Source organism: Saccopteryx bilineata, chromosome 3 (assembly GCF_036850765.1).
Source record: "Saccopteryx bilineata isolate mSacBil1 chromosome 3, mSacBil1_pri_phased_curated, whole genome shotgun sequence".
Classification (NCBI taxonomy): Eukaryota; Metazoa; Chordata; class Mammalia; order Chiroptera; family Emballonuridae; genus Saccopteryx; species Saccopteryx bilineata.
The window spans coordinates 8,715,671-8,729,358 of NC_089492.1; the positions used below are offsets into that span (position 1 = coordinate 8,715,671).

The window sequence follows — 13,688 nt, forward strand, 5'->3', positions numbered from 1 at the left end:
AGCCCTATCTGTAGTGATCAACATCCAATTCTGTTTTATTTCCACAGTATCTCATTAAAGTTAACGAAATCAAGACCAAAAAGGGTGTGGATCTGCTGCAGAACCTTATCAAGTATTATCACGCCCAGTGCAAGTAAGTGAAGTGTCGTCACCGTCCTCACAAGCCCAAGGAAGGGCCCTTCACTTGGGTTTTCTTTTCCTCCTCCTGGTCTTCATTTGGTCACCGTATAGTGATATCAGTGGTCTTCCACGGCCAAAGGAGAGGCATCAGTATTGTCTCCCATATTCTGTGTTTTCTGTAAATCAGTAACTCAGACCCACGCCTCTCTTTGGCTCCTTGAAAATGCTGTGTTCCTTAGAAAGCCTAATGTTGGCCTTGATCACCTGTGGACCTCTTATCACAGACACTGTGTCCCTGTCAATACAGCAGCCTTCCTGGTGACCCTCACCCTTCCGTGGCAACTTTCCTATGATTGGGTCATTTGTATCACATATTCCTACTCGAGATTTTGTTGTTGTTGTTGTTTTTTTCAGCATCTAAATTAAACAAAATTAATAATTTGGCGTTAAGAATACCCTGCATTTGTACCCGGGTTGCTGGTGTGTTTTGAGAGACCCTGTGGCTCTGGGCTGGCCCCTTTCTGTGTGTGCGCAGGGCCAGGCTGCCTCTCTGTGTCGCTGGAGGGGGTGCGGCACCCCGTTTGCTTAGTCACTTCTTCCTTGTCAGGTCCGCCTCGGCGGCTTTTCTGGTAGCTCTCATATTGATAAGTGGACTCGTGAAGGTCATAGGACTAGACAGGATGCTTCCTCTCTAAAAAGTTAGAATTTATCATTTCCTCTGATTAGCTCTCTTAATCCTTTTAATGATGTTGTATCTGGGAAGGTTTTTGCAGTCAAGTGAAACATTCGGGAGGTCAGCATTGATACTGTGGGAGATGCACAGGCCTGCGTTAGGTGGTGAGTGCAGGTCCCGACTCTGCAGCTGGTAACGATGTGATCTTTACCAGGTGCATGTCTGAACCTCAGGTCCTCTTCTGTCAGGTGGGGTTAAGGTTCTAGACCCGCCGCGGGTTTTGTAAGGACGTGAGAATTAAATGAGAGAGTGAGGCCTGCGGCCGCTCGGTGCCCACAGCACAAATGTGTTCGCCGTGTGATATTCCGAGTGGCCGGCATCATTCGTAAACACATTTCCTTGTACAGGGCTGTTTCTCTTCGGGTAAAAGCTTTGTAATGAGCAAGTTGTTATTTATGTAAGTTTGATTTAACTTTTATCCTCTTTTCAAAGTAAGTTCCACCAGATATAAAAATAGTATATTGCAGTGGAAAGAGTGTCACTTTTATGAATTTGCCTTTGGAAGCCTCATACTGAAGACCTAGACCAAGAGGTCAGGAACCTTTTTGGCTGAGAGAGCCATGAACGCCCCATATTTTAAAATGTAATTCCGTGAGAGCCATACAACGACCCGTGTACGTTAGGCATTATCCAATAAAAATTTGGTGTTGTCCCAGAGGACAGCTGTAATTGGCTCCAGCCACCTGCAACCATGAACATGAGCAGTAGGAAATTAATGGATTATAATACATGAGAATGTTTTATATTTTTAACGTTATTATTTTTTTTATTAAAGATTTGTCTGCGAGCCAGAGGCAGCCATCAAAAGAGCCACATCTGGCTTGCGAGCCATAGGTTCCCGACCCCTGACTTAGACTGACCTGGGGCTGTGTAGTATAGTGTGGGGGGGGGTGTGAAACTTTGAAATGTGTGTGGTGGTCCCTGGTTTTAGTTTAGCCTGAAGTTTTTCATTTTTCCTCAATTTTAGCCTTCCTGGAAGAATAGCATTGCTTTGAAACTTTTATAGAAATAAATGAATCTCTCAGTCTTTATAATTACAACACTTGGGCAGCAAATCCAATTTTAGCTGATTTTAGAAATACCTTTTGATCTCAAGTTCTCAGTCCACAGAGGAGAGTTTAACCTACACAAATACAAGTTTTCCAAAATGTGAGCTATTTTGTATACTAATGGCCTTTGTTAATAAAAGCGGAGAAAAAAATAGCAACTCAAACTTGTTTGGCAAACGCATCTTCCCTTTATTCCTGCTTTTTTTCCCTCGCCACAGATATTTATTAAATTCTTAACAAAAGCCAAGTACTTTGCTAGGCTCCGGGGTTCGTCGGGTTCATCAGTACTCGTAATAGGGCTAGGAAGGGACTGATAGCGGGGGTCATTAAGAGAAGGGGAGACTTCCAGCCAGAGAGACTAAGGAGGGCTCGCTGAAGGAGGTGGTGGCATTGGGGCTTGGACTGGGAAGACGGGCAGCACTGGGCCCTTCGAATCTGCTGGAGGGTCTCTACCGCCAGGGCCGAGAGAGGCGAGCGGACGGCAGCACTGCACAGCACCTCCTTGCGGGGACAGGTGTTCAGAGACATCAGACATAGGATGGGGTTATAATGGTTTCAACCCTGGCTGCCCCACGGCGGAACCTCAAGAACTCCATCACAGCAAGAAGCCAGCATCATTTCCTTTTGAGGACCACTCTGTTCTTTCCTGCTCCAGTCAAGCCTCCGCACACTTCCCAGACATGCAGCGGACCCATAAAGCATCTTCCACTTAAAGTCAAAAGAGAGAGAGAGAGATTTCATGTTTCAAGTACTTGTTCATGTTCCCAGAATGATACTCAGTACAAGGTCAGGTCATGCTCCAGAGCAGATTGGCTCCCGCAATCCCTTGTGTGGTCACAGCACCCCGTTGGGGACACAGCTGCTACCGCGGGGAAGAAAGGGAGCAGAGAGAAGAGCTTCTGACTTGCTGTTACCCATCTGGGCTCACCCACACCAATTACTCGTCATTTTCATGCTGCTTTCAAAACAAACATGTTATCCTGGTGCTCACCCACTCCTCTGCCGCCTGGCAAGTATCCTTATGATCTGCAGAATAAAGAGTGTTTACAAGCACTATTTTATTATTAATTTTATGGATAATAGTTACCATGTATCAAGAGCAGTCAGGAGAGTGTAGCTCAGCTAGGAAGAGTGGCTTGCCCAGAGTCACACTCCTTCATTCCCTCGCCACAGATATCATGTACAGTACTCGTGTGCCTGAACAGTCAAAGCCCAAGAACCAAAGGGAGAATAAATAAGTTGGATTTCAAATTTTGAAACTTTGGTGAGTGAAAGGATAATATTAAGAAAGTGAAAAAAGGCCCTGGCTGGTGGTTTAGCAGTAGAGTGTCGGCCCAGTGTGTGGAAGGCCCGGTTCGATTCCCGGCCAGGGCACACAGGAGAAGTGCCCATCTGCTTCTCCACCCTTCCTCCTCTCCTTCCTCTCTGTCTCTCTCTTCCCCTCCTGCAGCCAAGGCTCCACTGGAGCAAAGTTGGCCCAGCAGCTGAGGATGGCTCCATAGCCTCTACCTCAGGCACTAGGGTGGCTCTAGCTGCAACAGAGAATCGCCCCCTGGTGGGCATGCTGGGTGGATCCCAGTTGGGCGCATGCGGGAATCTCACTGCCTCCCGTTTCTAACTCTGGAAAAATACAACCCCCCCAAAAAAAGTGAAAAAAAAATTCACAAAATGGGAGAAATTTTGGAAATCATTTATCTTATCTAATAGGGATCTAGTGTCCCAAATGTATAACGAACTCTTACAACTCACCAACAAAAAAATAAACAACTCAATTTAAAAATGGGCAAAGAATTGAGTAGCCGTTTCCTCTAGAAAGGATATACAAATGCCCAGAAAGCACGCAAACCAAAATGTTCAACATTAGCCAGTAGGGAAATACCACAGTGTGATAACCGCTTCACACCCACTTAGATGGTTATAATTAAACACAACGTAAAGGAAAATAAGTCTTGGTGAGAATGTAAAAACTTCCGGTCAAGACGGAGGCATCAGTAAATGAGGTACTTATCTCCTCCCACAACCACATCAAAATTACAACTAAACTACAAAACAGCTGTTACTCAGAACTGCCTGAAATCGGGCTGAAAGGAAGTCCTGCAACCAGGGAATTCCAGAAGAGGCCACGTGGAGACAGGGAGGAGAGGCAGATACGCACAGGGAATTCCAGAAGAGGCCACGTGGAGACAGGGAGGAGAGGCAGATACGCACAGGGAATTCCAGAAGAGCCCGCGTGGAGACAGGGAGGAGAGGCGGATACGCACAGGGAATTTCAGAAGAGGCCACGTGGAGACAGGGAGGAGAGGCGGATACGCACAGGGAATTCCAGAAGAGGCCACGTGGAGACAGGGAGGAGAGGCGGATACGCACAGGGAATTTCAGAAGAGGCCACGTGGAGACAGGGAGGAGAGGCGGATACGCACAGGGAATTCCAGAAGAGGCCACGTGGAGACAGGGAGGAGAGGCGGATACGCACAGGGAATTCCAGAAGAGGCCACGTGGAGACAGGGAGGAGAGGCGGATACGCACAGGGAATTCCAGAAGAGGCCACATGGAGACGGGGAGAAGAGGCAGATATGCACAGAGCAGCTGGTCCCGCACGCAGATGTGGCGGGTGAAAACTAGGAGGAATATCTGAACTACAGGGATCCCCCACCCGAGGAGCAACGAGTCCCAATCCCACACCAGACCCCCCAGCTGAGGGTTCTAGTGTGTGGAAGAGAAGTGCCCAAAACTACTGGCTGTGAAAACCAGTGGGGATTTCGGCTGAGGGAGACGGAGGGCTGCTGGAGCCCCAGGCAGTGACTCGGAAAGAGCCTGAGTGGACTCACTCAGACCCACGCCATCTGAGCTCCAGCACTGGGCAGCAGCTAAGGCACCAGAGACGTATTGGAAGGAACTGGATTGTCTGGCATTGGGATGAGGACTGGAGGCAGCTTTCTCCCAGACAGAAGTGCTGGCAGAGGCCATTGTCCCTTTTCTGAGGACCCCACACACACACCTCCCACAGAGATAGCAGGTGGATACCATATCTGAGTCTCCATCAACCTGGCTCTCAGTTTGTCCCGCCTTGATGATTCCCTGAGACCCCACCCCACCCCACCCCACTTTCAGGCCCACCCAAGCAGTTTCCAGTAGCGTGTGTGTGTGTGTGTGTGTGTGAGAGAGAGAGAGAGAGACAGAGAGACAGAGAGATGAACAGACAGACTGGAAGGGAGAGAGATGAGAAGCATCAATTCTTTGTTGCAGCACCTTAGTTTCTCGGTGATTTCTTTCTCATATGTGCCTCGACCGAGGGGCTACAGCAGACTAAGTGACCCCTTGCTCAAGCCAGCGACCTTGGGTTCAAGCTGGTGAGCCTTGCTCAAACCAGATGAGCCCACGCTCAAGCTGGCGACCTCAGGGGTTTTGAACCTGAGTCCTCCACGTTCCAGTCTGACACTCTATCCACTGCGCCACCGCCTGGTCAGGCAGCTTTTTTTATATGAAGGGCTTATCTTGACTCATGCTTCAGGTTTCCTAAAAACTCTCAAACAAGCAACATCGGGATGCTCTTGTGTCTCTTGCTAAGTGGCCTCAGGACCAGCACTAGAGGCAGCCAGCCCTGGTTCACAGCTTAGTTTCACCTGGGCACCTCCAAACCCAGCACACATAGCAGCTATCTGAAGATCGCTTTGTAGCTCGTGTCTGGTGGCCCCAAGCAGAACACAAGGGGCAGCTGACCTTGGCCTGCACCTCCCGGGAGGACCCAGAGCCAGTGCACCCAGTGGACAACTTCAGACCACATCAAAGCATCTCCACCCCACCATCTCCTCAAGCGACACACTCAGCGGGCACCAGCGCCCTGCTGAAGCAAGTCCTGCTCTGTGGGGCCCTGCACGCTGATCCTCCATGGTGGCCGAGGTTGGTGGACAGTGGCTGCAGCCAGTCCTTACAGTTGATCAGCCTGGGGTAAGTCTCTGTCATTCGCATGCCAACAGCAGTCAAGGCTCAACTCCAAGAGGAGGGTGTAAACAGCCCACATGGGCGGGGGCACACCTCGAGTACTCGGCCTAAGTGATCAGGGGGGCTGTGCCCCTGGGCCCTGCAGAACCCCTGCTGCATTATGCCACTCTGCTAAGGCTAGGAGATCTGGTAGTTCCCCAAGTACATAGACACAAACAGGGAGACTGCCAATGAGGAGACAAACATGTCCCAGATGGAAGAACAGAACAAAACTCCAGAAAAAGAACTAAACGAAATGAAGATAAGCACCTACTAGGTGCGGAGTTCAGAACACTGGTTACAACGATGCTCACTGAACTTTGTGAGAACCTCAGCAGCACAGAGTAGGACCAGTCAGAAATGAAGGACACACTATCTGAAATGAATAGTTACCGGGAATCAGTGGTAGAGTAGATGAAGCTGAGAATCAAATCAGTGATTTGGAGTATAAGGAAGTAAAAAGAACCAATCAGAACAGCAAAAAGAATCTCCCAAAATGAGGATGGTGTAAGGAGCCTCTGGGACAGCTTGAAGCATACCAACCTCTGCATCATGGGCGTGCCGGAAGGAGAGGACAGAAAGCGAGAAACTGAAAACCTATTTGAAAAAATAGTGACAGAAAACTTCCCTACCTTGTTGAGGGAAATAGATGTACAAGTCAAAGAAGTGCAGTCTCCAGCAAGAATGAACCCAAAGAGGCCCTCACCAAGACACATAATTACAGTGTCAGAGGTTAAAGACAAAGAATCTTTAAAGCAGCAAGAGAAAAGCAGTTAGTTCCCTACAAGGTGGCACCAACAGAAACTTTGCAGGCCAGAAGGGATTGACAAATACTCAAAGTGATGAAAAGCAAGGACCTGCAACCAAGTTGACTCTATCCAAGCAAAACTGTCATTTAGAATCAAAGGACACTAAAGAGCTTCCCAGACAAGAATAAGTTAAAGAAGTTCATCACCACCAAACCAGTATGTCCCAGTAGAGCCCAAGCTCTAGGTCGATCAGGCGTCCCTGATTCGACGTCCCGTGCAGTGGGACGTCCTGCTGCTTGTCAGCAGGGCTGGCGGCCTCTTCGAGAAGCGGCTATGAGGATGCTACTGATCAGTGCTGACACTAACTGCCACCAGAGGAAAGACACAACCAACACACAAGTTAGTTAGTTGCAAGAATCTCACAGGCAATTTATTACTCACAAATCCTTCTGGTGTGCCTGGGTACCGCTTAAGGGGGCCCTGTCGGCGTGCTCCTCTCGGCTGTCTTTGGTCAGAGCTCAGAGCGGCATGGAGAGAGTCCACCGTCCACTTGGACTCTGGGCAACTACCGCAGCAGGGGGCCCCTCAGCTTTAATACCTTTTCTGGCCAATGCCTTCTAACAGGTGTCAATCTACATGATTATTACCTCAAACCACTTTTTGGGAGTTCCTCGCAGGGAGCCCTTTTTATGTTAATATACTGAAATATCACATCAAGCCACTATTAGGGTGTTCCTAGGGAAGCTTCTTGTTTATGTGAACCTAGAGTTATGACATCAAGCCACTTCTTATCTATATATAACTTCACACACACACTAACTGGGCCCTGCGTGAAAGGCAGAGTCTGTTATCATATTTCTACACGCTATATTAATTCCTATCCAGATGGCATAACTTTATTTAATTTCCTTAATTGCTTTTAATATTATATCCTAATTATTTTATGTAACTTCCATATTTCTCCACATTTCCACACATTTAATCACCATAACACTATATTACCACAACACAGTATCATAGGAAACATTGAAGAGTCTTTAAGAAGGAAAAGGATAAAAAATATGAGGAATAAAGTGGAATAAATACATATTTATCAACATTTGAATCTAAAAACCAAAATAAACGAACAAGCAGAAGAGAAACGGACTCAACGGTACAGAGAACATTTTGATGGGTGCCAGGTGGGAGAGGTGCCCGGCACTAGGAGGCACAGGTTGGTGATTACAGAATGGTTGTGGGGATGTGGAGTACAACACAGAGAATATAGTTGATGATAACATTCTTAAAAAAGAAAAAAAATGTGGAGACATTGGAACCCTCGGTACACATGGTAGAGAAAGTTCTAGACACGGAAACAAATGGGCCCCTGAGTGGAAGTGTTCAGACAGGAAACGGCTTCACCTGGTGGTTAAGAACAGGGGTGTCAGAATCAGAACCTGGACCGGGATCCCATTTCTGCCACGTTCTAGTCATGTGAGGAACTTGTGCAAGTTAAGTGCTCACTCCGTGCCTCAGCTCCCCTCTACAATGGAGATGCGGTTGACGCGCCTGTGAACTGATTGGGGCTGTTGTGAGGAGTGCATTGAATAACTCACGGAAGTGCAGGTGTTCAACCCACGTCAGTGCTTGTTACCAGGCTGGGTGATAGAAGGCAACCTACGTATATCCGTGGTGGCATAAGGCTTTCCAGCTCCATCAGTACCACTGATTCAAGTCCTGTGTCTCACGTGTGTGTGTCGTGTGTATGTGTGCAAACACGGGACCTTTGGGGAACTGAACGAATGCTGACTTTTCTCTGACCTTTATTCCCATTTCCCTTTCATCTCTCCTTAGAGTCCAGCTCAGTTTCATGACACCCCACTGGTTCATGTGTCTGTCTCTCTGAGTTCACGGAAGGCACAAACGGGAGGAGTTGTTCTGTATGTAGCTGGTCATACACACCGTGCAGTCACTGCATCGGGACAGCAGCTATAATTTGCATTGTCTATGTGGCGTCTACTAGCGAATATGTAGTAGTGCCCATAGTGTTTGCTGGTATATCTTTATAAAATACTTGAAATTCATTTTATACATATTTTGTGTAGATATATGGTAAAGGGTAAATATATAAGTTTTTTTGTATTTGGGGGTGTAATCATGGGTTTTTTTATGCGTCTGTAAATCTCTCACGTTTTCCATTGTAGTTTCTTTCAAGATGGCTTGAAAACGGCTGATAAACTGAAACAGTACATTGAAAAACTGGCTGCTGACTTATATAACGTAAGTTCTATATCAGATGCGTGCACTGTGACCTGCTTTGCAGAGAAGTGTCAGAAAGGTTGAGATCTGTATTAGAAGGGTATTCAAGAAAGAGGAGCAGTTAAGTGATGTGTCCAAGCAGTGAACCTAGGGATGGATAAACCTTCCGTCTCCCTCAGAGAAGGCCTCAGTGATGGAATATTCTGGAGTGTGCTTTGGAAGCGTAGGAGGAGCAGGGAGGAGAGGATAACCACTGGTTCCAGATGACCTGTTCAGGGCTCAGTAACAGCATGGGTGCCCTTCGGTCAGCCATTGCAAAAAGAATGTCTGGTCATGGAAGGATAAAAAGTAAGTGACTGTCTCTGAGTAGGCAAGTTTATGAAAAAAAATGGTTTTTTTGGGCTTGCTTGTTTTGTATTTTAATAGCAAAATCAAAAGGAAAGCTTTTTCGAGGAAAAATACTAAATGCATTGATTCCCACAAACCACTTGGCGATGAATCATATTAAAAGTATGTGTTTTATGAGTGCGACTACATGTTCAAATAAGGTTTTAGAGTTACAGATAATACCATGTGTCTTTATGTAACTTTAAAAAGTATACAGCTGTATATATTTTTCTGATTTTCTTTTAATGGTTCACATGGTTCTTTCTGGTTGTGATTAAGTTCCAGGTGTTTAAAAGAGCAACGATCCTTTGCCCTCGTGTCGTACTTTGTAAACTCTCAGAGGTGCACGAGATGAGCCCATTGGATTTGGTCCTTAGGGTTCTCTTCTGGCCCATTTAATCTCCTTGTGTATTGTCACTACTGTCTTTTGAAACACCAGAAGCAAGTGATTCAGTGTTATTTCTTGTTTAAAATGGAGCTTTAGAGTTCTTTATCTAGCCTAGATGTATTATTTAATAAGAAAGCATGTTGCATTATTCACTCATTTCAAAACTCACTGGTACCTTCATAATGAAAAACTGTGCCTCTCATTTCAAACACAAGCCCATGTAAAGGATTTGAGGAAGGAAATCAACTATATCATTGGCTTGTTTGATGAGTAGTCTGTTTGGGTGAATTAAACTCTGCTTGTAAATGTATAAAAGAGGAGGGACAGACGTCATCTTCTTTTCTCTCATAGATAAAACAGACGCAGGATGAAGAGAAGAAGCAGCTGACTGCACTCCGAGACTTGATCAAATCCTCTCTCCAGCTGGATCAGAAAGAGGTAGGTGCTGTTTGTTCCCAGCAGGGCTACCTGCAGGCGAGCCGAGCCTCCTGCAGACCGGGGATGGTGGCAGCCTCCTGCCCGGGTGGGTGTGGGGACAGGGGAGAGGGGACACACAGTGTGCACCTACCAAGGTCGAGACCGTGTGGTCATTCCCTTCCCTCCTCGTAGAAAAGGTGTCCTGGTTGGATGGCTCAGTGGACAGGGGGTCATGCTGGCACGCTGAGGTCACAGATTTGATCTTTCATCAAGGCACATATGAGAAGCAACCAATGAGTACACAACTAAGTGGAATGAGTTGATACCTCTCTTTTTCTCTGTCATCTGTGGAAATTTTTTTTAAAAAGATGTCCTGCCTGACCAGGTGGTGGCGCAGTGGATAGAGCATCGGACTGCGATGCAGAGGACCCGGGTTCGGGACCCCGAGGTCGCCAGCTTGAGTGCGGGCTCATCTGGTTTGAGAAAAAAACCCACCAGCTTGAACCCAGGGTCGCTGGCTCCAGCAAGGGGTTACTCGGTCTGCTGAAGGCCCGCGGTCAAGGCACATGTGAGAGAGCAATCAGTGAACAACTAAGGTGTTGCAACGCTCAATGAAAAACTAATGATTGATGCTTCTCATCTCTCTCCGTTCCTGTTTGTCCCTGTCTATCCCTCTCTCTGACTCACTCTCTGTCTCGGTAAAAAAAAAAAAAAAAAAGTCCTGTGCCCTGCTCTCCAACTCCATGGCCAGACTTGTATCCAGGTTTGCAAATGGGTGGTCAGGAGAGTGTCTTCTCGGAGAGGTGAGGACCAGGCAGTGATGAGCACACCCCCATCTTCTTAGCTCGTCTGGGCAGCCGGGGGCTTGGGGGTGGGGGTGCTGTCTCATGTTGCCTGGGAAATCGAGGAACAGTCTGAGGCGGGATCCTAGAGAAGTCTAGCCCCCAGATAGGAAAGTGAAGGTGAGACAGCCCTTGGATGTTGACACGGAGTGTGGGAAGTACGGGAGATGGTAGGGGCCGCACACAGATCTTTAATTATAAATCCCGTTTGTCCATCTGTTGTTCAGATATGTGATTAGTGCTACTGTGTGCCAGCAACTGTGCCGGGCAGTCCGCGGGAGTCCCTGCCGTTCAGGAGGCCGTTATCTGGTGGAAAGTAGAGTCAGCCGTGAGGACCGTCGTCCTAAAGCGGTCTGGATGCTGGGAGAGAGAGAGATAGATCCCGTACCGGGTGAGAGGGACTCGCAGACTCAGACGCAGACTGCCCGGCCCCTCCAGCAGGCGACGGTTTGGGGTGCGGGGGATGGAGGCGGGACGTGAGGTTTCTGGGGTGAAACCTCAGGCCTGGTCACGGCGCCTCGGACACCCGTGGAGGGTTCAGGGTTCGTGCCAAGGGTGAATTAAATAGCGAGCACCTTGTGTTACGTGGGAGGTGAAAGTGTGCCTGTTTAGATTGGGAAACCATTCTGCATTGAATGTAAGTGTAATATCTAAATGCAGTGTTTAATAATCATAAAATAATAGCTTTTTTTTTTTTACTTTTTAATTTTTTTTTTTTTTTACAGAGTCAGAGAGAGGGATAGATAGGGACAGACAGACAGGAACGGAGAGAGATGAGAAGCATCAATCATCAGTTTTTCATTGTGACACCTTAGTTGTTCATTGATCGCTTTCTCACATGTGCCCTGACCCTGGGCTTTCGTCAGACGGAGTAATCCCTTGCTCGAGCCAGCAACCTTAGGTCCAAGCTGGCGAGCTTTTTGCTCAAACCAGATGAGCCCGCACTCAAGCTGGCGACCTCTGGGTCTCGAACCTGGGTCCTTCTGCTTTCCAGTCCGACACTCTATCCACTGTGCCACCGCCTGGTCAGGCTTTTTTATACTTCTTAAAGTCTCATGATATTGTCTCTCAATAGCATACTCTTTGTAAATTCCTAAAATTTCTGAAAGGGGTTCAGGAGTCGAAATAAAACAAAGCGAACCAAACAAAAGGAAACAAAAGAGAGCTCATGCCCTCAGACGCGGAGGCCGCCCCTGCTGCCCCGATCCCCACAGCAGCCCTGCAGGTCCCCGTGCTGAGCGCCTGCGGCCTCTCCCCCGCCTGCAGTCCTCACACACACGTTGGGGTGTGTGAAGGGAGAGAGATCTGTAGCCCCTGACACTGGGCCCCTGCTGACCTGGGAATGGAGGCGTCGGTGGCCAGGGCAATATGTGTGCTATGCGCCCACGTCTCGCAGAACCCGGCTCGGAGGCCCTGAGGGTGCTTACCACTGGCGTCCGCGTCCTAGAAGTGGTCTCCTCGAGTGACTGCTCAGCCTCAGAGCGGTAGAAGGATCCACATAGTGGGGAAAGAGGTACATCTCTGTCTGGGGAGAAATCTGCAAGGCTTTGTGCTGACTGGTATGCCTTAACCACTTCCTACCTTTGTTTTGTCACACATGATCACTTCCGTCCTATGTGAGGAAGCTTTACAAAACCACCTGTTACAGTCCCTTCGTTTTGCATAGAGACCCACGCAGTCCGCTCATACCAGCTGAAGGACAGAGTTGCGTACAATGCAGAGGACTCTGTACATGCGGAAGTGCACGTGGCTTGAGTGGTTTTAACTTCCTGCCAAATGAATAAACGATGAGCTTTCATCAGCACCGTGTCCAGGGTGTTTTACAAGTAAAATTGTTCACAGCATGCCTAGTCCACTCTCATGCTGTTTACCACCTCTCATTGCAAAATATGTTGAGAAGGCAAGGCTTTTCCGTGATTTCTGTTAAATACGAAAGGAGATTATCAGCCAGAGATTTCTCACTGTCGTGCTGCTATTCCAGAAGAGGGTGAGGTCAGTGACCCGAAAGAGTAAAGCACCCAAGAAATCATCTGACAACCTCGACCCCACCCCCCGGCTCGAACTTGACTCCATTAAAGGAAGCTTCAAAGTTCTGAGCGGTAAATAGGACCCCCCAGATTTTTGGTAGACTCATGTTTCTTTTTTCTCATCAAAATAACATTCTCTTGGTTTGTAACAAGTGTTCTGTGACATTAAATTATCTTAACCTTTTTACAATAGGCTAACCTCCCTGAAGAACTATTTGCTGTATAACTATTTTTAGGGTTGAAACTTTTATTTTTTTTTTTTCAGAGAGAGAGAAAGGGATAGACTGGGACAGCCAGACAGGAACAGAGAGAGATGAGAAGCATCAATCATTAGTTTTTCGTTGCGCGTTGCAACACCTTAGTTGTTCATTGATTGCTTTCTCATATGTGCCTTGACCACGGGCCTTCAGCAGACCCAGTAACCCCTTGCTGGAGCCAGCGACCTTGGGTTCAAGCTGGTGAGCCTTGCTCAAACCAGATGAGCCCGCGCTCAATCTGGCGACCTCAGGGTCTCGAACCTGGGTCCTCTGCATCCCAGTCCAGTGCTCTATCCACTGCGCCACCACCTGGTCAGGCAAAACTATTTTATTTTTAAAGATGGTATCCGTAGATCATTCCACAAAGCCCAGATCTTTGCTCGTGTCTCTCCTAATAGCCCATCGTAGTGTGGCTTGCAGGTTGGACAGATTCTGGGTTTTGCTCACCTGTCTTCATAGTCCCTGCCATGTTGCTGGGTGCCTGAAAGCTACTCAGTCAA

At 47.7% G+C, this 13,688-nt stretch overlaps 1 protein-coding gene across 3 annotated transcripts in view; it reads left to right on the plus strand.

Annotated features, from left to right (window-relative positions):
* Positions 1-13,688, plus strand: part of ASAP1 (ArfGAP with SH3 domain, ankyrin repeat and PH domain 1) — a 315,266-nt gene that overhangs the window by 231,763 nt on the left and 69,815 nt on the right. For 2 of the 3 annotated variants that reach the window (XM_066265647.1, XM_066265649.1), the window contains exons 9-11: positions 48-133; positions 8,816-8,891; positions 9,997-10,083. In XM_066265647.1, the coding sequence (XP_066121744.1) occupies positions 48-133; positions 8,816-8,891; positions 9,997-10,083 (249 nt within the window). Of the gene's footprint in view, positions 1-47; positions 134-8,815; positions 8,892-9,996; positions 10,093-13,688 lie in introns of all 3 variants that reach the window. The other variant, XM_066265648.1, reaches the window with a different exon arrangement.